Source organism: Rhipicephalus microplus, chromosome 10 (genome assembly GCF_043290135.1).
Source record: "Rhipicephalus microplus isolate Deutch F79 chromosome 10, USDA_Rmic, whole genome shotgun sequence".
NCBI classification, from domain to species: domain Eukaryota; kingdom Metazoa; phylum Arthropoda; class Arachnida; order Ixodida; family Ixodidae; genus Rhipicephalus; species Rhipicephalus microplus.
Genome location: NC_134709.1, coordinates 99166464 through 99190428, shown reverse-complemented (window position 1 = coordinate 99190428; position 23965 = coordinate 99166464). Strand labels below are relative to the sequence as shown.

The window sequence follows — 23965 nt, the reverse complement described above, 5'->3', positions numbered from 1 at the left end:
GGTCCCGTATTTTTTATCATTTATATTAACGACATAGTTAACATACTGTTTAGACCCAAAATGGTCCTCTGTGCCGATGATGCTAGTTTATTTTATTTTGGTAAAAATCTAGCTCACTTGGAATTACCGGCAGACCATTGGTTGCATGAACTGCTGATATGATTGTGTCTCAAACAATTTCAGCTAAATGTGTCTAAAGCTAAAAAAAATTGGCCCTGTATCTGCATGTAATCTGCAAATGCCGTTGAAAGACGATAATCTTGCATGTGGAGAGAGTGAACAAAACATTTATTTGATGTTCCGCGCAAGAAAATAGGTGAATGGTATTCCGGAGGCGCTCGTGAGAGTGCCTTGAGCGTGCAGCGGAGGCGAACGAGAGCATCAAGTCACGTCACACGTGAGACATCAGCGCCATCTGGCAGTTCTATTTGCAAAACAGAGCGCGTGAGGTGATGAGGTGTAGAACGCAAGGCGACGGGTAGGTGCCACCACCGTGTCATCTTAGCAATGCGTTGGAAACACTCGCTTCTTCGTGCAAGCGTTGCATGGTCAGCACAGCGTGATAAGCGCTACGGTCCTTAAAATTAATTATGTATACCTTTTCTAGTAAAAGACGAACATGTAGAATATATACGTATTGTTATGGTGCCTCAGATATGCGCAATAAATGCTTTTTATTGACAATCGCACATGTATGAACGCTGATCTTTGAGCAACATTGGTGGGCGCTGCGGATGGGGTCAGCCGTTCGGGGTATCAGCTGGTGCTGTTTAAGTACCCGGTTCGTGGTAACGGTGGAGAAACAGACAAATATACAGACAGGCAGACCAAAGTTTTTGGTCGAAGGTCCCCAAGAAAGACTATCGCCTTTAATACACTTTCTTTTTTCAAACCTAGGGAACAAACCAGATGACACTGACATTTCTCTTTTTTTTTTTAAGCTTGTTCTATTCACCTGGTGTCACTATTTATATTTCTGGGAGCACTATTCGAACGGCATTTCAACTGGACTCGTCATGTAAACAAATCGCATACTGTTATTTCTAGGTGCAATCAAATGTTTTCTAAAATCCACCATCTGGTTCCGACTTGGCTGAAATGTTGGCTGTATTATTTGATTATCAATTCTCAACTACGTTACTGTTTAGTGATCTGGCACACTGCAAGCAAAACAAACATATGTAGGCAGTCAAAAGCAAGCTGTTCGACACATAGAGAATGTTGGATGGCTTGACCACACCGTTCTTCTAAAAAATGAGATATAAAATGTTATCAGCTATACAACTTCAGACTTGTTACATATATACACAGAAAAATACAAAAAAATAAATCAATCTTTTCACATATGTACCTAACTACACGCGAGCAATATATCCTAAGATATAGCCACTTCCAACTTCCGCTTTGTAGAACTCCATACGGAAGTAATCAACCTAAATACCTGACACCTTTTTTAAATAAACATCTCCAAGTTCTAAATAATGTGAACGAAGCCATGTCAACATGTTTGTTTTAAAATGTCGTTAAGACTTATTTGTTGTCCTGTGTGCCTTCACAGTATGAGCAAGACCTCAAGCACTATAAGGTGTACGACACTAAAAAAAAAAAGTACCGTTGTTTAAATTATTTCGTTTGTGTTATGAACTGTTGCTGACAGTAAATGTTCTTTTTTTTTTCTCCCTTAGTGTTTCCACTTTATATTTCATTGTATAACATATTGATATGTTCAAGATGCTGTTGAACAGTGCTTGGGTGATCGGGCCATTGTCAGGCAGTTAATCTGCCTTTAGCCATATCATCCCTTGAGATGCAACATGTTGAGTTGTGTTAAAACTAAACAATATTCTATTGTATTATGTTCTATAAAATATGTTACATATTTAAATTGACTATAGTTAGGGCATGTCAGTATTGCAAGCTTTTAAACTAATAAGGCATAATCGATGAGAGGGTAACATGTTCATTTAACCTTGAATGGGGGCTTTGCGGCAGTGCGGATTTTTCTTGGGCAGGTGCACTCACGGCGCAGCACCCCTTTGTTGCTGTGAAACCACCTTTACAGGAGAGTTACCTGGAGGCTAATATACACCTATTTCGAATACTTCGAAATTTTGAATTATTTAAGTTCAAATCGAAGAGAATTCATATACTCCGATATTCATTTAAATATTCACACAAGCCTCATATAAATGTGGTTCCTTCCCAGGTTGATGGACTGACCAAGGTGGGATTTCCCGCACCCGTGCTGTTTAGTTAGCATGAAAAAAATCTCTATGCGAAAACCTACGAACAAACGTGACTTTATTGAACAAAATAATTTGGCAGTGATCCCATATGTTCATGGTGTATTCCACAGACCAAAAAAAATGCAGCTCGAGTCGGAGTCTCAGTCATTTTCAGTGCACCCAACAAACCGAACAGATTGTGTGGCAAAATGAATGTGGAAGAAGCTGCTGGAAAGTCTCGCTCCAGAAAGCACGCACAATGTGATGCATCGTCATTTGCACATGTCACTGCCACTGCGCACGTTGTGTGCGCATACCCTTCAGAGGCTATAAAAAGCCTCGCTCCCAATAAACGTTGTTCACTGTTGTACATTCGTGTCTGTACGCTTCAGTGGCGACGAGGCGGTCGAACCGTTGGTCGCGCTGCGACCATGGCTGCGCACGCGGGCCCACCGGGTTTTGATGAGGAGGCGGACAACTGGGAGGCTTACCGGCTACGCTTGGAAGCATACTTCGAGGTTCACGACATCACGAACGAGAAGAAACGCAGGGCAATTTTGGTCACGGCGTTGAGCACAAAGACAGTGGATTTATTGGCTGCACGATGCGCGCCGGCGAAGATACAGGACCTGAAATACGAAGACGCTGTGAAGTTCCTGGGTGAGCGATTTGCTCCGGCGTGCAACGAAATTGCAGAATCGTACAAGTTCTTCACAAGGAAGCAGCTTGCAGGAGAGTCAGTAAATGTATTTCTCGTGGAAATACGAAAGATTGCAAGCAGGTGTAATTTCGGTAGCGCCCTCAACAGGATGCTAAGGGACCGCATTGTTTGCGGCCTGCGCGACGCTAGTGTTCGTCAGCAGCTGTTGGCAAAAGCGGAACTCACGATGAGGGAGGCGGAAGAGGCAGCGCGTGCAGCACAGATGACAGTGGCAAACGTGGACCACATGGCCAGCGCGCAAAACACGGACAATGTGCACGCTATGACGATGAAGCGCAGAGGCCAACCAACTAGGCATCCGTCACTACGAGAGTCGGCGAGCAGGGAAGACTGGCGGCACGAAGGGACGTGCCCATGCTGCGGCAAAAGTGGTCATACAGTGGAAAAATGCAAGTTCCGTTCTGTTAAATGCTTCACTTGTAAGAGGCAAAGACACCTAGCCCGTGTGTGCCAGCAGCACCAGTCCCGGCAAAACAAAGTATTCCACTGTGAAAGTCAGTGATCTGATAATGACGACTACGAACAATTTCTGCTCAACTTGCAAGTGGCATCGGTGAACATGGTCCAGCCAATTTATCGCACCATGGAATGGGATGGCGTGGCCCTCCGAATGCAAGTAGACACCGGTTCTACCGTCACCTTTGGCCTCGGCTCCAGAAGACTACCTTGCAACTGACTTGTTTCCTCGGTCAACTTCCCGTCAAGGGTCAACTCAATATCTCGGTGACGTACGGCGGGACCACACTGGACGCTACCTTGGTGGTGCTGGGGTGCTCTGGACCGGATCTGTGTGGGCGGGACGTCATCAAAGCCCTCGAACAGCACGGAAGGCAGGTTCTCGCCGTCGGACTGAAAGCTGCCCCCGCTAAGCCATCCTCTACTAAGGACGATTTACAAGTGCAGCAGTTGTTAGACGAGTTTCAGGACTTGTTCTCGGAAGAGCTAGGTTTAATCAAAGGGCCACCCGTTGAGTTACGCTTGCGCGAAGGTGTCGTACCTCGTTTCTTTAAGGCACGTGCCGTGCCTTACGGGATGAGAGAAGCCGTTAGCCAAGAGATCGATCGTCTCGTTCAGACAGGAATCTTGACACCAGTTGCTTGCGCTGACTGGGCAACGCCTCTTGTTCCGGTAGTAAAGAAAAATGGGTCCATACGACTTTGCGGTGACTTCAAAGTAACAGTCAACGCTGCTTGCCACACGGAAAAATATGCGTTGCCCAAAATTCAAGACATCTTTGCTAGCTTAAGTGGAGGCGAAGTGTTCTCTACAATCGATCTAAAGGACGCTTACAGTCAGCTACCTCTAGATGAGAACGCAAAGTAGCTTCTAGTCGTTAACACGCAAAAAGGACTATTCTGCTTCAACCGGCTCCCTTTCGGTGTAGCGTCCGCCCCAGCAATTTACCAGAGACGCATGGAAGCCATCCTTCAAGGAATACCGGGTTTTCAAGTTTACTTGGATGACGTGGTTGTGGCAGAGAAGCAAGACAACTGCGAAAAATTGCACGAAGTCTTCCAGAGGTTACGGGACTACGGTGTGAAGCTTCACCCAAGCAAATGCAAAATACGGAAGAAAGAAGTTGAGTATCTTGGGCACCGCATATGCGCAGATGGCCTTTTGCCGAAAGCGGAGAACATTGAAGCAGTATCAGGAATGCCCAGGCCCACATGTGTGGCAGAGCTGCGGTCATTCATGGGCTTTGTGACGTATTACCATGCATTCCTTGGCAACTTGTCCACTGTTCTCGCACCGTTGCATGAACTGTTAAAGAAAAACGCCCGTTGGCAGTGGGGAGCAAGACAAGAGGCCGCTTTCGAAGCAACGAAACGCCTCGTCAAAGGCGCCAAGTTCCTCACGCACTACGATCCGCAAAAGCCCCTCGTGTTAGAAACGGACGCGTCGTCTTACGGCATTGTGGCTGTTTTATACCACCGGGTCAACGGAGAAGCGAAGCCAGTTGGATTTCGGTCGCGCACTCTGACTGCCGCAGAGCGGAATTACGCACAAATTGAGCGTGAAGCGCTGGCAGTTGTCTTTGGGGTGACCAAATTTCGTGAGTACCTACTGGGTAATACTTTCACGCTAATTACAGATCACAAGCCACTTCTGCGACTGCTCAGCCCGGACAAGCCCGTACCTGCTCTGGCAGCAGCACGGATCCAACGTTGGTCTTTATTACTCAGCGGCTACACGTACACGATCGAGTACAAGGCAGGAAAAACCCTTCCGGTGGCTGATGCCCTGAGCCGCCTTCCGGCAAGCTACCAGCACGATGCCAGTACCATGGAGTCCATCAATAACGACGCCCGTGAGTACGTACTTTTTGCTGAGCAACTAGACACCACCCTGATGTCGTCTAGTGATTTCGCCCGGGCGACAAAAGCAGATAGCACCCTCAAGCAAGTCGCTGTCTATATTCGCGACGGCTGGCCTAGGAAACTACCGAGATCAAAACCAGACTTGCATCCATTCTTTTTCAAAAAACACGAACTTGTGTGCAGTAATAACATTGTCTACTGGGGCCACCGAGCGATAATTCCGGTCGCCGCCCGGAATTCCGTACTACGCATGCTGCACGATACTCATCAAGGGATGACATCGATGAAGAAGTTGGCGCGCTCCATATTTTGGTATCCTGGGCTGGATCGGGACATTGAACGTGTGGTAAACACTTGCCCTGTATGTGTGCAGTGTAGCAGCATGCCACCTGCCAAGGAGCCTGTGCCATGGCCGGAAACCAAGGAAAAGTGGTCAAGGGTGCACGTAGACTCTGCCGGCCCGGTTGACGGACATATGTTGCTCATCGCGGTTGATTCACACACGAAGTGGATAGAGGTGAGCCCAGTGAAGATAGCCAGTGCGGGACGGACTATCGAAGCCTTACAATCAATGTTTAGTAGGTTTGGCCTGCCCCGAACCGTGGTTTCCGATAACGGGCCACAGTTCACTAGCGCGCAGTTTCAGTCGTTCATGAATGAAAACGGAATTCGCCATTTTCGCACCGCGCCTTATCATCCGCAGTCCAACGGTTTAGCAGAGAGGGCAGTGCGAACGATTAAACTGGGACTGCGCAAGAACGCTAGAGGCACACTGCAAGGCCGATTAGACCAAATTCTGTTACAGTATCGCCGCACCTCTCTGCCTAGCGGGAAAACGCCAGCGTTCATGCTGCTGGGTTTTGAGCCTCGATGCAAGTTGGATAACATCGTGCCGTGTCGGCCATTTTCTCACGCAGATACGGAGCACCCCGGAACCACTCGCCAAGTTGGAGACTCTGTTTGGTACAGGAACTACGGGACAGGAGCCAGGTGGAAGGCTGGCGTCGTACAGACCCCCGAAGGCTGCCGCATGGTAACCATCAAGGCCGCAGACGCGAAACATCATCGCCGGCATTATGACCAGTTGAGAGGAAGAGAAACCGACAGCACGGGACTCGCTGCCGGTGAAGCAGAAGTCAAGCAAGAGCCCGGGGTTGAGGCACCGCAGACGGAAGCTGGCGAAACCGGTGCACCACTGACCTCAAGAGAACCCCAGAGCCCAGGTGCGCCAGACACAGACAGCCGACCAAATACGCATGATAACCAGGTTGGAAATGACGCCAGCGGTGCGCAATCTGATGGCAATAAAGAGTTCGATCCTGGTGAAACCATGTTACGCAGGTCCACCAGAAACCGACGCCCGCCGGATCGCTACCAGCCTTAAGGGGAAAGAAGGCTGATGCATCGTCATTTGCACATGTCACTGCCACTGCGCACGTTGTGTGCGCATACCCTTCAGAGGCTATAAAAAGCCTCGCTCCCAATAAACGTTGTTCACTGTTGTACATTCGTGTCTGTACGCTTCACAATGGTTCGTTGAATGCCAATCGTGAGTAGTGTATGACATACCACTATCTTGCAGGAAGTCACACACTGGACAACAGGGCCTAGGTGAGCCTAGGTAAGGTCCATCATGAATCACACAACAACCGGTAGCTTTGCTCTACACCGTGCAAAGTGTGGTTGCACGCAGCACTTTGACCTAACTAATATGCCAGAGAAATTTATGAGGCCCACGTGATTCACACACGCTATGACTCATTCGTCGTCATGTTGCTTCCATAGACCTTCTGAAGAGCATGAGTGTCTTGATTATTGAATATTCTTTGAGTACATGCCATTAAGAGCACTGTTTTCATCTTATTTAGTTATGAGTTTCGCGAGAGTATATTTCGCTTTGACAGAATGAAGCTCAGTAATTGCAACATCTTTCCAAGTCTTGCGATGTCCCGTCTCGGTGCATATTTCAGAAGTTCAATTCTTCGCACCTTTCAGCAAAATTGTCACCTCTGTGTCGAGTACTAAGCAACCAGACAAGTTAGCTGGTCATCTACCTTTGCAGAGTTAACAACTTTTCGATACTAGACAATGCAATTTTAGACTGGTCTTTTGCCGAACTGATTTCTGGCACATTTTACAAAAAAGCTTGAGGTTTCAACTGGAAATCCTGCTTCCAACAGTTGCTGGAATTGATATCAGTAATGCATTTGCCGAAAAAGAGAATTCCCTTTCTGCATTTTTATTCGAATTTGGAAACTGTTATCTGCATCAAGCTCAGGTTTCTTTCTAATCAGAGATTTACAGACTTCCAGAACTTCTTTCAACTGAAGCTCGCTGTATTAGCCATAGTGCTCACCACAAAGGCCAGTCTTTAACAATGCAACGAATGCATAAATGCATTGTAAAGTTTCACGACTCCGTTATTCTACTTGCACGCCAATCTGCAAGCCACCAACTCTGGTAGCACATACATTCAATGTTTCACGACATTGATGCAAGCTTCTAGAGCAAGAGTGGAATCATTTATTATGTCCAAAAGAAACAGAGTGGAATCATTTATTATGTCCAAAAGAAACAGAGTGAAGCCTACCAAATTCTCCGATCCACCGGGAATAGCAGATAAGCCTCTCAAACGAGGACCACTGCTTCAGGCGTAGCCAAAACTTTGTGCAGCTGAAGTGCATTACGCAATCGTGCCGGTCGTCTTGCGCCAGCGGTAACGTGCTTCTTCAGCACCGGTTCAGAATAATGGCGATTCAAGGGCAGCTTCGTGTCCTCGCATGCGTGTTCCTTCATTGCGGCGAATGGTGCAAAGAACGGTGAGTTTCGAGCAACGTGTCCTTGTCGGTACTGCTACTGTTGGGGGAACGGGTCAGCCAGTTGAGTGACTCTCGGGAAGCGCAATCGCGGTGCCCCCGGTGGTAGCTGCTCCAGCTGCTCCTGTGCCCAGAGCAGCAGGCGCAGCATCACGGACAGCTGCGGCCGTGTGGTGCTCTGGTCCTCCAGCAGGGCGGCATTCACCTCGCTGGCCACCTTCTGGCGCTGCGACGGGTGGAGCAGGTCGCCGAACGGGCTCGATTGCGGTTCCTCAAATGCCAGTAGGGCTAGCGTTCGTTCCAGTTCTGATATCACCTGTCGACAAAAAGTGAACTCAGATTGGCACAGTGGTTTTTTGGGCAGGTCTGTATGGAATGACACGTTCAAGGCTTCCAGCACATCACGCCACGAGCACTGGAGGTGGACAAGCATTTGTCCTGTGTGCTTCTCCTCCAGTGCTCGCGTCGCAACATTCTGAAACCGTTCACTTCCTCAAAAAAATTCGGGCAAATATCAGGACGGCTCAGCCACATATGCTGACGCACTCTCGGTATCTGCAGCGCATCTTCTGGTAAAGCCCGCTGGCATGCAGTTTCCCCACGCTGGCCACATCTTGTGCACTCTGTTTTACTTTTGGGGTATCTGTACATATCTTGACTACTGCACTCACATTACTCTACTTTAGAAGGAACCCTGAAACTGTTTTTTGAAGTTTTGTCAGTGTTGAGGCTAGAGCATCATCAAACTATTCACACCACAAATTTAGTGTGACATGCCGTGCACCAAGACCGCTACGGACAATTATACCATCCTTCTCACCTCAACATGGCCTACTCAACTCACAAACACGCTGGCGATCGCAGAGCTCTCATGAGCAGGCTCGACGATTTGAGCTTTTACCAGTCTAGACCTTCGAGATGGCACACCGATAGGTTGGACAAGTCTCGCAGGTCATCACACAGTGTGCCCAGCAGCACGTATGCCATCTGGCAACAGAGATGAAGACCGCCGAGTGGTTCATATCTACTCCGACAAGTGCCGCCACCCTCCCAGCTGATCTTACTTCCGCGCATTCTACAGCCAGCAACCACAGTGATGTGGCTGCTGACGTGCTCTGGCCTCATGAAGTTGCCAGAGCAAGTCACTCTGTGGATGAACGGTTGAAAACGCGTTTGGCCGAGTCGCAATGATCTGTGCTGATCTGCAGCGATTGGCAGCTTTAAATTAAAGCATTGTAATAAATTACACAGTTTGCACAGAGAGCTCAAATAAGTCTTTAGATAACCCTTAAGACTTGATATAACGACCCAATGTGTTAGTACGAAATCGCCAAAACCGTTTCAAGGTCCCCTTAATTGTTTCCAGAGTACTTTGGTATCTAGAAACTTCTCCAATAAAGCAGTATTTTTCCTGACACATAAATACACCACAAGGTATTTTGCACATAGTAATACAAATACTTGGGAAAAAAATACGATCCCTTAGCAAGGCAACATAACACCAACCCTCTTGGCCAATACAGGCACAATTCTGTTCCTCGTAAACAGGCTGCGATGCTGTTTACACTGAAAGTGGTACACAAACTAGACAGGGCTGAACTGCCTTACACTACTTATATTTTGGAAGCATCTTCAATGTAAGGAAACACTTTTTCCATGTATTTTGCGCTACTCTGAACACAGTATGTTGTACATACTTTTTGTATATGCCGAGTAAATGATCTTCAATGCACCTTTGAAATATCTAGTACTAGTCTCACCCAAGCTGCATGTATCATTTTAAAAGAGTCACTGCAAGCAGAGACTCTTTTGCTAGTATATTATGAAACAGGTGCTCTCAATAATGCTGTGCAATTACAAGGCTTACTCTGCTTTTAACATTACATGTGCACATATTCAACACGCTATGCACCGTGTTGTTAGCCAACTATGTTGAGCTCAAGTGCTATGTTGAGCATAAGTCCTTTACTATGTTGAAATGCTTAAATATTATAAAAGTTAAAACTCAATAATTCGAACTTGAAGGGGACTATAAAATTGTTCAAATTAGGTGGAGTTTGAGTTAGTGGGTGGGAGCTAGAATTATTAGAACATTGCACCACACTGAACAGTCCAAACCCAATATATTCACTTTCGGAATTTTTATCGCAAATCAGGCACTATTTCACTTTTGTAGCAGGTAATTTCATAAATTAGGCACATGGAGCTCCAGCACCAAATAAAATTCATTTATGAGTATTTATGAGTCAGTGGTGACCGAGACACAAGCACAGAAATAATGTGTGTGAACAGTGAGCCTTAATGCTGAAATATATAGCGCTATTATGCTCCAAAATTGTTTACACAGGTGTGCAATATGGGTACTTGGGTTTGGGAGCAGACCTGGGACCAGGCAAAAGTGCCTTTTGTAGCAGGCTTGTATCAGCCAGAACAGCCTTTTTGAGCAAGTTTCGAGCAGTCAAGGACAACATGCGAAGCACATGTAGCCCAAATACCCAGCTCTTGCGAAGAAAAATTTCTTCAGTGCTGCATTTTTCAAACATTAAGCTAAACTGCGTAACTGGACGCCTTATTATTGCAATAGGTATTAATTATATAGACACTTTTGACGAGTATTTGCCCTTTTCGTCATATGGGGCTAAAGTTCAAATTGATAACGTATCCCCCCCCCCCCCCCCCACTCACATGGTATGAGCTGGTATGATGAACATGGCCGAAGCAGAGATCGGTGGCCTGCTGTCCAAGCAGAGAGCAAACACCCTGCCCATCTTTAAGGAGGACTAAACGTGTAGAGCGACGGTTCGGGGGGGTTGCTCGAGCAGAAACTGTGAAATTTGCGAGTAAAGTTGCGGTCGCGAGGCCCTAGTACGCACGCTAGCTCAGCAGCCATAAGTTGGCGGCTTGTATACACTTTGACATGCTGCACTGTCATTGCGAAGAGACTGTACAAAAAGTGTTACTCTTCCTGGAGTGGCCGTATCCTCTTGCACTCGAGCTTTGAAGAGTTGTGTGAGATTAAATCCAAAAAAGTTAGCTGCCAGCCTCAATTAGTATAATATTACAATTTGTTGCGATTGCATTGTTTGCTATGCCCTTGCAGTGAAACTGTGACTTCTTTAGCTATGCATTGCCACCCATTTTTCTTTAAGCTAAGCACGCTAGCATCAACTGATAAGTTACGTATAATGGCGCACACTGGTGAAACGAACGAGAACAAATGCGTGAGCTCAATAAGCTACCCTGTGCACCAGTTTCTGCTAGGCTGTTCTGGAAACTTGACACCTTTACCACTTCTGAGCACCGTCACTATCATCCTACTTTTTTTTCTGGACATTGCCATCAAGTTAAAAAAATATACCAAGTTAATAGAGACCAGTTCCACCGCAAGAAGGAATCCGGCTCTTAGCAACGCAAACAAGGGGTTCCCAGCTTCGCTCGCTCCTAAGTGGCTTGGTCCATATTGAGTGGAGAAAGCTTGAACTCCACCCGAATACTTCCTGAAAGATCCCATTTCCGGAAAGCTCAGCCGTGCCCCCACCACAGACTTGAAAGCCTTTGCGTTGAGGTTTGACGAGCCTGCGCCAGCGCCCAGTGGCACTTCGTGCAAGCAACAGTGCACATCCGGCACGGCGAACCACATCCGAAACACGAATTGGTATAATCCGAGGAAGCCGTCACCTTAGTGATTTTGCACCGGATGGCGGGCTTATTTCCACAACCAAAGGCCCTCGTTTTACTGTGTAGCCTCAGTTAGCGAACTTCTTTACAGCCAGTGCTTGAAAAGAAGTCGACCCCCCCCAGTTTCTGTTGATTTGTTTTTAGTGTTCATGTTGACTTGAGGTTTTTTTTTCTTCGCATGTTTTCATTTTTTCCTCGCTGGTGGAATGGGTCATGGTTTGGTGCTTTTGCATGGGGGAGAGGAACGAAGGAGGCTATGCGCCTTCCTTCGCGTGGCGGATTTGGAGAGGCCCGTTCATCGTAGGAATGTGTGCATGTGTCTACGTGCGTGGTGGCGACAACTTAGGACATCACCAACCCCTATACCACCTTAGAAGTCTTGGAGGCATTCGGAGATTCGCTGTCATCAGCCCGGCTGTGCCCAACTCCTTGCCGTCCCTGTGAAGCTCTGCCACCCTTTCCATCAGGGTTCCTGCCCGAGGCCAGCTGCCACGGACACTGTGCACAACCCTCCACCAAGGCCACGACGCCTCGCAGCCAGTTCGGTACGGCAACCCGATTCCAGCAGAAGGGCCACCTGGTCCCAGCGAGGTCCATGCAAACCGCCTCCGTTCGTCGGATTCGTGGGCCTGTTGCCGACAGCAACAAGCCCAAGGTGAGCCCGTTTCTCGCATGAGGACCTCGACCAGTCCTCTCACCTTGCACTCCAGCATACACTTGTTCACCCAGCCAAAACTTCACACGTTGCTTCCCCTCCCACCATGGATGCTCTCCAACGTGAGTATCACGAACACTTGTTACCCCCTTCTACGAAGTCACTGTATATTCAAATGTTTTTTTTTTTTTTAACTTTTTAGCAGCAGTTGCAGGGCTAGGCTGAGGCTAGCTGCTGCCCATTGCATGAAGTCTTAGCATGCATGGGCGACGATCGGCTACCTTTGTAGACAGGTATATGAGAGGAGAATGTAGGAATCTGCGGCAGGCCTACGAGCATTTCGCAAGCGTTTCCGCCACGTAGCCACTCCATTTTTTTTTTCTACGACGCCACCCGCGATTGCGGTATGTGTTCTTAGTGCTGCGAGAGTTGGCGGGACCGAGCCATGTGTGCACCGAGAAGGCTCTCTCTCTCCTTGGGCGGCACACAGTAAGCACGTGCTTTTCTTCATTCGCGTCCCCTTTGGGAATCGTCGCACTATAGCCTGCCTGTGTGCCTACGTATCCTTGGCGGGCGTGTTTACGTCTATGCTAGCTCCAGTTCCATACGATAAGCCAAACAGCGGTGTCTAGTGCTTCACGGAGTCGTACTATGCCAAGCCACACTTGCCGGTGGCCGACGTGTACAAGGTTTGCCCTAACTCTCGTGACCAGGCTCAGTGGCCATCGCGAGAGTGCGCCGCATAGCGGCGAAAAATCTTTTCCGACCAGGGTGTATAAGCTCGCTACTGCCAGCTGCGTCGTACTTGCAGTCTCTCCTTTTTGGTGAACGTCAGCATGCTGGAGCCTTTGCTCCCTGCGCCCCGGACGTTGTACAGCGTTTGGGGTGCCGCCAAGGGTCATAAAGTGTTTGTGTGTTTTGTTAAGATTGAACACTGTCTTGTCAAGCCACGCCAAACGCTTTGCTAAATGAGCGCGCGCGGAGCCGTGCGCTACACGTGAGCATGCGACGGTGACCCTGTGGTTCACTAAGCCTGAACCTGCGGTGCCCTTGAACCTGCGGTGAACCTGCGGTGCCTACGGCAGAGTCCTTCAATTTTACTGGTCACGAAACTGCTCCGTAACTCAATGGGAGAGCTTGATATGATGCGTTGGGTTGCCGCGCGGTGGCGCCACCATCTCACTGAGGGGATTCGTCGGGCTGGTCGGGCGGCGTTGCGCTGGCTCGAACGACGCTGCGAGTTATTTGCTTTGTGTGGGAAACGTGCATATCGAGCTGTTGTGATGCGGCGTTAGTGCCGCGACGATGCCGAACACGTGTTGTGTCCCGGGATTTCGTTCCGGGTACAAGGGCAGAACAGAAAAAGTTTCCTTGTTCTGTTTACCCAGCGACGGCGTGCTGCGCGAGAAATGGAAATGCTTAATTCCAAGGCAAGAAACGGGTGACTTTTGCTTCGATTCTAAGTATGTGAGAGTGTGCGAGAAGCATTTTGATGACAGTGACATCGTCCGCGCAGATGAATTTGTGGTGAATGGCGAAAAAGTGTCACTTCCGTGCGACAAGCCCCTTCTGAAGCCTTGTGCCATTCCAAGGAAGCCAAACTGAAGGAGTAGTGTAAAAGCAAAGCAGCCCTTTGCGAGCCTCCTGGACCTATAATTTTATAGCTCACTTATAGGCGGATTTTTGTTTGATCAGTAAAATAGTAGCCGTGTTTCCTTACTTGTTTGCAAACTTTATAACCTTGTGGTCAGGCTCGCATGCAAAAAAAACTTTTCTGGTGCTTTGTGCTTTCACTTTTAATATTTCCACGAACTATCGCTCAGGATTCGTTTTTTGTTTTGTAACCATGCGTGGCCACTTCCGGTTTTTCATCTGGTGTTTCAACTGAAGCGCCCGTTTGCTCTTTTTTTTTTTTTACGTCGCGTCGGGCAATATTGTTGATATGGAAAGGTTGTCACCTTGTCACTAACTTGATTTCTTGTTTGCTCGAAAATATTCTCGACCGTATTTTCATGGATCGAAAATTAATGACGTCCCGAGAGCAATTCATGCATAGCAAATGCCGCAAGACTCACTTTATCGATGTCTTCTGTGCAGGCCACGCTGCGGACTGCTTCTTTGACGTTTGCGTTTCCTTCTAGTTTTTTGCAGAGCATGAGTTCGCTTTAATAAACTTCATTCAGTAGAACTTTACGTTTGTCTTTGTTGCGTGGAAATATTCTGTTTCGTCCGTGTGCTACACATCCAAGCGCAAACAATAAATTTTTGTACGCTACACCATGCTCTTTTGTCTCCCTTCATATTATTGAAATTTATTTTTGTAGCATGTCAAAAAAGTTTGCGCTTCCTTTTTTGCAAGGATTGAAAAGCGGATTCGCGGAAAGACACACAGTGCAACATACATAATCTCGTGTTATGATCCTTTCCCTTTATGCAGCGCTTTTAAATGTTACTGTACCACCTCATCAAAAAGAGAATATTACTGGGGTATCTGGGTGCTCAGCGCATTCCAGAGCACTCAACAGATTCATTAAAAGCCTACTCTGAAGGACGCGTACCTGCTTCTTTTCAGTTTTTTTTTCGTTGCATTATTGATAGGCCCGCAGCAGTACGCAACTACGGAGCTACCGTATGTATTGTGGTTACAAAGTTTTCTTGAAGGAAACAAACAAAAGATATTTTAAAATCGGTAAACACGGCGCAGTGCTTGCGCCCAAAGACGCGAAAGCAGTTGCCGTTCGTGGCCGAGGTCTGCGGCGATTTATTCAAAAAAAAAAAAAAAAAAAAAACACCCCATTGGAGGCAGGTGGTATACACAATAATTGGGCGATTCATCGCTAACAACTACGAAAAGAAAAAAAAGAAACCCAGCGCGCAGAGACCAGAAGCAGCGAGCGTTTTCATGCCAAAAGCTGGCAAATATGCCGCACGCGCGGCGGCTGGATCCCCTCAGTGCGACGGTGGCGCCAGTAGTGGCGCCCGCGGACCCTATATGAAACTTTCGCCGAAGTTTCGTGACCAGTAAAGCATTGAAGGACTCTGGTTACGGTGAGTAACGAAGTCACCACAAGGTACACCTTTGAAGGTCACATTGCTGTACACTCGTTTGGTTTGTAGGACATGTAAATCTTGAAGTTATTCGCTTACAAATTACACAGCACCTCGTTCATGACCCACCTGAGGATTCTCTTCTCCGCACTCGCTGAGGTGGTCTTGGGCATAGGCGAGCGCCTCCTCTGTGCGCCCTTCGCGGATGAGTTCAATCAAGTGCTGCTGTCGAAGGTGGAACAGCAGGCATTGGTCATTGTCCAGCAGCTCGGGACGAAGACCATTGAGAAGGGCCACTGCTTCCAGCACACAACCCTGTGACAGCAAGTAAAAGACCTGTGTTACACCTTTGTGAAAAGCTACCAGGAAAATCTCGCAATATAATAATAGACCTTTTCAATCAACAGCTTCTGCCTATTTTATCGTGACGAAAAGCTTCAAGTTTCATGTGCCATGTTTTCCTGCCCATTGTTCTTTTACATCGCCTTGAAGCAATAAAACTTTCAGTTGCTAGTCACGCTCGTCCTGTGGGTACCTTCCCTCGTGTTATGTCTTAATTAACACCTCTGCTTCTAACTTTTGCAAAAATGCGTGACCAACCACTTTTACAATTGTAAGCCTGGCTTTTCAGCAATGCAATTTGACCAACTACTGGTGGCTAATCACTGCCGCAAACAGCATGCTTATGTGCAGTTTGCTTGCACCATGGCACAAAATATATAGATGCTCAGCTCTGTTGATATTAGCACGCATAATAAACCAGCCCTGGAATGTAGAACTAAGACTTCGTCTCCACTTGAAGCACGACAGGTGCCGCCACTAGTCAGGCGAATAGGCAGCACAGGGAAGTGCACTTGCAGATTATATTAAGGGTCTATAAAGGCGTTTTACAAGCCAAAACCACAATACAATTATGAGGCACACTGTAGATCTTTTGGCTAATTACGACATTGTGGTGTTCAGCATTGTGCAATCAAATATAAGCACATGCATGTTCTGGCATTTCAGCCCCGCCGAACCGAGGCCACCATGAGAAGGAGTCGAAACAGCATCCTTAAGCTTAGCAAGCAGTGCAACACTTACCTTACCCTTTAAGGTATTACAACAAGTTTAGAAAAATCTCAAAACTTTGGTCTGCTAGACTACGAAACTTCTCATTTCTCACCAGCCTTTCCACTCAGTATTAATGCCACGTTTTTGCCCCCTACGCGCCTCGAATTTCTAGACACACCAAAGCCGAACATCAAGGACAACGCATGTAACGCACGGAAGGATAACCGTGAAAAGGTGCAGTAGTGATGTTCTTGGGTGATGGCACCGACATCACACCTAATGGCGTTCATTATTAGGAGTGAGCAGTCTCGGCGTAACGCCAGTTCTGAAAAGGCCGCCACACCTGAGGCCTTGGTTCGTGCATTTCTCTTTTCAGTTGCCAAGTGAAAGCAGCGCCACTTGTGCTCCTTTTGCCGTTGCAATTTGCAAATAATGCTAATTATCAAAAGCAGCACTCATCTCTCAAACTACATACCTTGGCATTGCAGTACTATAACAAAGTTGCATCTTACATGTAAACAAGTTCGCTATATCCAAAAATTTGTTACAAATGTTAATTCCTAGCACTATATACACTGCAAGACTATTTTTCATTTACTTTGTTATAACCAATATTTCGTTATATCTGGGTTTGTTATATTGAGGTTTCAGTTTACTACAATAACTGATGTGAGCGCGCCGGAATAGTGGCCTCGAAGCAGACAAAAGACGCAGCCACATGCTTAGTGAAGGTCCAAAAGCCGTAGGTTATTAATAATGCTGCAGTATATGCAATAGCAAGGCCCCCTGGGAACAAGAGAACCTGTTCGTGAACTGGAACCCAAACCACTATATCACACACACACCTTTAATGAGTTCGCTTCTAGTAAACCAAATAAATTAGCTAGTACAACGATTGTCGGCAAACATCTACAGAAACCAACGGATTTGACACTACCACACCTGAATTTGTGCAGCATTATAAGCAATGCACAGCAATCACAATATTCATTTGAATTGGCCACGAGTAGCTCTATGTTCTCCCGAATAACCCACGCAAAATATACAGATCTGAAAATAAAGTCGGGGTGCAAGTTATAGTGTGTGAATATTACAGCGCGAATTGACTTCACAACAGTATACAGATTCCCCTCAACCCCATCCCCCTGGCAATTTTGCAGAGTTTGTACTTGGGGTACTCATCACATGCAGGGGTTGGTTACACAGAGAAAAATATGGCATTCTTCTCTTTGCCTTCCAAATGCATTCCTGGCTCACGCTCTGAGCAGAAACACCCCATAACAAAATTTTCAATGTCACGCAGAGGTCCTTGAATTCAATTGCTGTAGGCCTCTTTAATAGACTCAATTAATTAATTTAATGAGCATATCATTTCCTCTGTCTCGCCCGCCCTACTGAATGTGGCACTAAATGCGAATGGCTGCTTTTTCAAGGCGATGCTGCCGATCCAGATAAAGAAACGCTGATGACTAACTAAAACATGTCAATGCATCAGCAGATGGCATGGTTATATCCAAGAAGCCAGTTCTGCTTACACTATGTAAATTTGGGCTTATTTTGTTGTCAAGTTGTTTGAAACATTTTCCAGTTACTTATCACAATTTTTGGGTCTTATTTATATCTTTTCTACCAAATACAGTTGTTTTGGTGGTCATCGTGTTAACCAATAGAATGTTAGTCGTGCACTAATAGCGCATTAGACAATGACTATCGTTGAGTGTTGAAGACAAACATATGCTAAGAAAGTCAAGTAACGTTCATCATACACATTCAACCGAATGGAGACAACGGTCAGTGAGATACAGTTCACCGAGTCTGCGAATCTTGCGTCCTGCGTGCAGCCCAAATAGCAGAAATCACTGTCGAGGTTGCTGGACGACAATTCACTTATCGCTGTTCACGTGTGTTAGGAGTAGATGTCATATCTGCCACTACACTCCGCGACAACTTTTCTTGGCAGCACTGTGGATGTTATAGAACCAAGGCACTTGTCTGCTGCTATGTCGAAAAAATAGTGCTTAAGTGTGCACATAATTCTCTCATTTTTCTTGCTGCAATAAATACTTCCTTATTTATTATCAGGCTGAAGCAGTCGCGTGAAACTGTTGGCAAAATACAGTTATTGTTCACCTGGCAACAGTGTATTCCTTTTTTTTTTTTCATTTCTTCTACAGTGCCACCTTTTCAGCCCACCCATTTTCCAAGGAAATATGGCATTCGTGACGTCATTGCACAGCAGTAAACGCGCTGTTTAGTTCTCCAAGAAACATTTACTCATAATAGGACACAAATATAAGATACCATAATTACTCGAATGTAACGCGCACCTTTTTTCCGGTTAAGCGAGTTCATAAATCGCATGCGCGTTAGAATCGAGTACGAAAAAAAAATTACGGTCAATCTATTGCCATCGGCAAATCCAAAATGGCTGCCCCCTACGTGCGTTGGCATGGCGCGTCGGCCATTTCTGTCTATGTGTTTCCCATGTGCGGCACTTCGTACGTGTGCTGAGAAGTTCGTCATCCAGTAGTGCATTAGCATCGGCGGCGTGGAAGGGCCGACTCCAAAAACTCGAGTGCACCACGATGTCGCTTTTAAAAGAAAAGTCATCGCGTGTGCAGAAACGGACGGAAATCGGGCTGCATCTTGGTCATTCAGAGTTCCCGAAACGTGCGTGCGGGACCGGCGGAAACAAAAGCAGAAGATTGTCGACAGCAAAGCTTCACGCAAAGGCTTCAGTGGACCACAGCAGGGTCAGTTTCCGCAAATTAAAGAGCTGCTCGGCGAGTATGTGCTTGAGCAGCAGGCGGCACAGCGGCCCGTGACGAGAGAACTGCTCCAAGTGCGGGCTATGCGATTAGTCTTAGAAAAAGGTCTAATGCGGAGCCAGTTAAAGCGAGCAGGTGCTGGCTAACTAACTTTATGAAGAGGAAAGGCTTTTCCCTCCGAAGGGGAACATGCATATGCGAAAAGTTTTGCGGAGGAGAACGATGAAAAGCTTCACAGTTTTCAGAGGTTCGTCCTAAACTTGCGGCGCAACAACGGCTACCTGCTTGGGCAAATCGGGAGTGCCGATCAGACGCCTCTTTACTTCGACATGCCTGGCACCACAACCGTCGAGAAGAAGGGGGCGAAGCAAGTTCGCGTGCTGACATCGGTCCACGGTAAAACTACAGTGACGGCAATGCTCTGTTACACGTCAGATGGGCACAAGCTTCGCCCGTACCTCATATTTAAATGGAAGACGCTCCCGAAAGGAGTCGTTTTTTCGAGTGGTATGATCGTCCGGGCCAGCGAGAAAAATGGGTACGCGTTGCAATCGATGTCTTACGTTTTTTTTTTTTTTTTCGCGGTGGAAATCGGGTGCGCGTTACAATCAAGGGCGCGGTAGAATCGAGTAAATATGGTACTCAATAATTGAAATGTTTTTCGCACTCATAGTTTCTTTTTGTACTGTATGTACTTCTAAACGTGCTAACGATGTAAGCAAGCAAAACCAAAAACGGCAGTAAACTGCCGTAGACTTGCAGAGCAACACGAATACGCGGAATCCCCGCCTTCGTAGCTTTTGCTCCAATGTTGAAATAAGCTATCGCTGCATAGTATGTCCCAAATTGTCTCCCCATGATGTCACACTGCGATAACGTATCCCTGAGAAGCCGCTTCCTCGATATCAAAACAAAGAGCTCTTTTCAGAAAACAGTATTAAATATATATTCGATGCATTCCCAGGCACTAAAACACTCTTTTTAGGGTACTCGAATGCTTTCATTAGGAGCAACAATCTGAAGATATTTTAAATTCGTCTCAGTACTACTTTAAAGACAAGAGCACCTGCACCAATGGGCGCGCAATCCTTACTGACGTCATGATACCGATAGCCAGAGGGCCCGCCTTCGGAGAGCATTTCCGGGTGCATGAGCGAGAACATTTTTTAAGTCACGGAGGCGATCAACTATCGCGCTTGAGTCAATTGGACGTGGCCTCTCTGAATTTGAGTTAACATTAATATTATATGGGGTTTAACCCTCCCAAAACCATGATATGATTATGAGAGATGCAGCAGTGGAGGGCTAGGAAACTTGGACCATCAGGTATTCTTTAGGTCCATTCGATTCGCCTGCACCACGTGAACCAGTTCACGAGGTGCTGCACTTTGCCATTCGTTTCCACGGTGCAGCATTGACGACCTCTGAACCCTGCCATTCCTTTCAAAAGGTGCAGCACTGGTTCACGGGGTTCCTGCACCTCCAATGCTGATGGTGCCGGCTTGGTGCAGCTACGCGTGCAGCTGAGCAGACGACGCAGCACTTAGGCGTAGAGTCCCGTACCTGCCTCCACTGTCGCGGTGTGTTTTGCCAAGATGTTTGCGCCTCAAACAGTTCGTATGTGCGGTTTGCCATAACACTGAACGGTGTAAATTAAGCGAGCAGAAATAAGGCCTGCACCTTGTCGGCACATCGTCATTCATTTCGGGTGTCGTGTTGTGCCTGCACCGCTGAACTCACACTGCACAATCTGAAGTTTGCGAGCACAGCCGTGAACCGGTTCCAATGGGTGCAGGTGAATTGAACGGACCTTTTAGCGTGCACTGATATTTCCCAGCACACGGGCCTCCAGCATTTCCCCTCCAATGAAATGCAACTGCCAGAACTGGGATTGAACCCACGACCTTTTGGTGAACAGCCGAGCACCATAACCACTACACCAGTGCAGACGACTTCTTAAGCTGTATCCGACTATAAGGCCCAAAGTACCCAATTTTCATAAACCTAGTGTTTAACGGAAAGGGCACAAAAAAAAACAGGATTCATGAATGGCAATACAAAGAAATATAGATGCAATAAATGAACTCACAACCACGGCAGTACGACACACACCATAAGGTAAAAGTGAGAGACTTGCCTCTTGGAGACAATCGCGTATCCGGATGCGTTCGTCCAATGTGTCGAGTGGCACGGGCGGTACAACACCAGCTTCGAGCCTGAACTTGTCAGCAGCCTCCTTGAAGCCCTCGGTGACCAGATAATCCATGACAAGCCGGTTTAAGTCGGTGCGGTGAAGGTGAACACGGTCCAGCCTCTCCAGCCACTCCACGCGATTAGGCTCTTCCACACTTGCTGTTGCCTTGTCACTGGATCCTGCATCGTGATCACATCACAACCCTCGGATATGTGACTTCTCTGTCTACCAGTTCGTCTGGTACACTGGTAGATTTGTCTACCAGCGTTCTTTTAGGGACGAAGCTTCTTAAGACTTAGTCTTCTCCCCCGTTGTGACTGCAGTATAGAATCAATGCTATGGTCAAAACATATGTGAGACACAAAAAGAATGTTTTATAATAGACTTCAACATAAACATAGGCTAATTATAAGGCAAGAGATCGTTGTTCCCAGTAAAAATAACCAATCGATAAAAGTACTGATGAGTTGATCTCTACTAAAATGTGCCTAGCATGACGATAGTTATAGCGCGAGAACAAAACGACGACACAGAGACAAGAAGGACACGAAAGTCTCTGTGTCGTCGTTTTGTTCTCGCGCTATAACTATTGTCATGCCATACCAACTAGCCCAAGCTGTCACACTTCTAAGTGCCTACCATGTTGAGGTTTCTCAAGGAAACCTGCAACACAAAGGCACGCGTCAAGCACTACGTGTTCTAAACAAGTTACCCATATTAGAATGGTATTCTTGCCACTGGTAAGATGGCAGGTTCTTGGATTCACTTTCGAGGTTTATGCTCCAGTCCAGCAATTTTCAACGTCTCCTTGAACTGATTAAAATGACTGGAAGGCGAAATACATTTACATTTTCGCATGCACTTTATGTTGGTTAATTCAGATTATACAGGGCGATGCTCGGGTAATGTACAGCTTCTCACCAGTACCATAACCAGAGCTTTGCCCATTCGTCATGATTCACATCGTGGAGATGCGTGGCTCTTTTTTTACTATAATTTCACTTTCAATTCAGTATAATTAGAAGTGAGAAAACATGCACAAATTGTAAAAACAGGTCACAAATGCAACATTGCCCTATCATAATGTATAAATCAAGCTACATAGAGCAGTGCACACACACTGAAAAAAATGAACCAGCTAATCTGTTGACCCGTAGTTAAGTTCAACAAATTAATTTTGAGTGAACATGACAGAATATTTAATGGATTCGTGGCAATCAATGAAACTGTTACATTACCGTAATTAGCCCTCTTTGCCGTAATTTACCCTCTTACAGTGGGTTAGAAAGGTGCACTCTATAAATTCAAGTGAAAGTTGTTTATTATTTAACATTGACAACACAGAGAAAGTGTACTTAAAGGTTTTCACTACAAAATCAGTTCCTTGGTTCTATCAGCTTTCAAGTACTCACTTAATAAGCACTACCTAAATTTAGTTGAAGCTTTTCGCAGTTCGACGTATGTTTTGACCAAAAGCTGCTTTTTAAGAGCAGTACGTGGTACCGCGACCAGCAACAAATTTCAAGAATGTACAAACATCTTGACACACAGCAATTAAGCCCACTTGAGAGATTAAAAATGCACGAAACGGCGCACGGCGTTTCAAAGTACGTTCTTTTTTTTTTTTTTGCATTCCATAACATCCTGCTCGATTTTGCGATGTGTCCGAACACAATGCGCTACGTTTCCGGGCGTAAAAAGCAAAACCAAAGTGTGCCTACTATTTGGCGGGTAGAACTATCAAAGGCAGCCGCACTACCGTCTACGTATCGTGTGAGAAGCTGGACTATTCGTAACAATTAAGTCGTACGCACAGGTGTTTGCCTTTTCGCCACAGCTCAGGTTACCGAAGCTCATAGCTCATGGCCACACACAAGAGATCGACACTCGGGCGGCTAAGCGTGCGAGTGAAGAATAAATATGCTCTTAGATTAGGGAACCCAGCCCCACATCAATGCTCCAGAATGCAATTAAGACGCCACGCCTTACAAAACCAGCGAGCTTTTTTTTTTTTTTTCAAGCACAAGTTAGCACCGCTACACTTAGGACTGTGCTTGCTCATCGCACGACTTGGGATGTCGTGGTAGTGAAATGCGACCAACATGCTATTTTTTGTTTTCCTTCTCCAATTCTCGGGCATTTTACTCACTCGATTTGCTCAGAGATGCCGAGCTTTGGCTCATGGCTGCAGCTCAGCTGACCCAGCTGCGTTGTAAAACCACGCAACACTCGAGCAAGCGCTCTCGGACACTACGAGCAAGTTGTGAGCGTCGGGAACGCTCAGTCGCCACGATATCGGGAACTCGCACAACTCTTAACCACACGCAAAAGAATCATAGTTTGCTTAGAAGGCGTCGAAGTGTCGCACAATCTAGAAGTGGAGCGCACAGGGTGATTCCGTGCGACGATCAGCACCACAGAGCCTGGCCCACTACGTACAAGCACAAGCAAAGCTCAGAAAGCAAACACAAATGCAAACACACACAAGC

At 46.6% G+C, this 23965-nt stretch overlaps 2 protein-coding genes across 2 annotated transcripts; one reads left to right on the top strand and one right to left on the bottom strand.

Moving 5' to 3' along the window:
- Window positions 1-2656: 2656 nt before the first annotated feature.
- LOC142774340 (uncharacterized) lies at window positions 2657-6664 on the top strand. The gene is made up of 5 exons (XM_075874732.1): window positions 2657-3199; window positions 3652-3892; window positions 4331-5254; window positions 6182-6487; window positions 6606-6664. The coding sequence occupies exons 1-5, from the start codon at window positions 2657-2659 to the stop codon at window positions 6662-6664; spliced, it is 2073 nt and encodes a 690-aa protein (XP_075730847.1).
- A 1100-nt stretch (window positions 6665-7764) lies between these two features.
- Window positions 7765-23958, bottom strand: LOC119181430 (GID complex subunit 8 homolog protein Houki). The gene is made up of 4 exons (XM_037432675.2): window positions 23626-23958; window positions 21420-21655; window positions 15591-15776; window positions 7765-8396 (listed from the first exon to the last, which is right to left on the bottom strand). Exons 1-4 carry the CDS (start codon window positions 23657-23659, stop codon window positions 8118-8120), a joined length of 735 nt encoding a protein of 244 aa, XP_037288572.2. The 5' UTR covers window positions 23660-23958; the 3' UTR covers window positions 7765-8117.
- Between the last annotated feature and the right edge of the window lie 7 nt (window positions 23959-23965).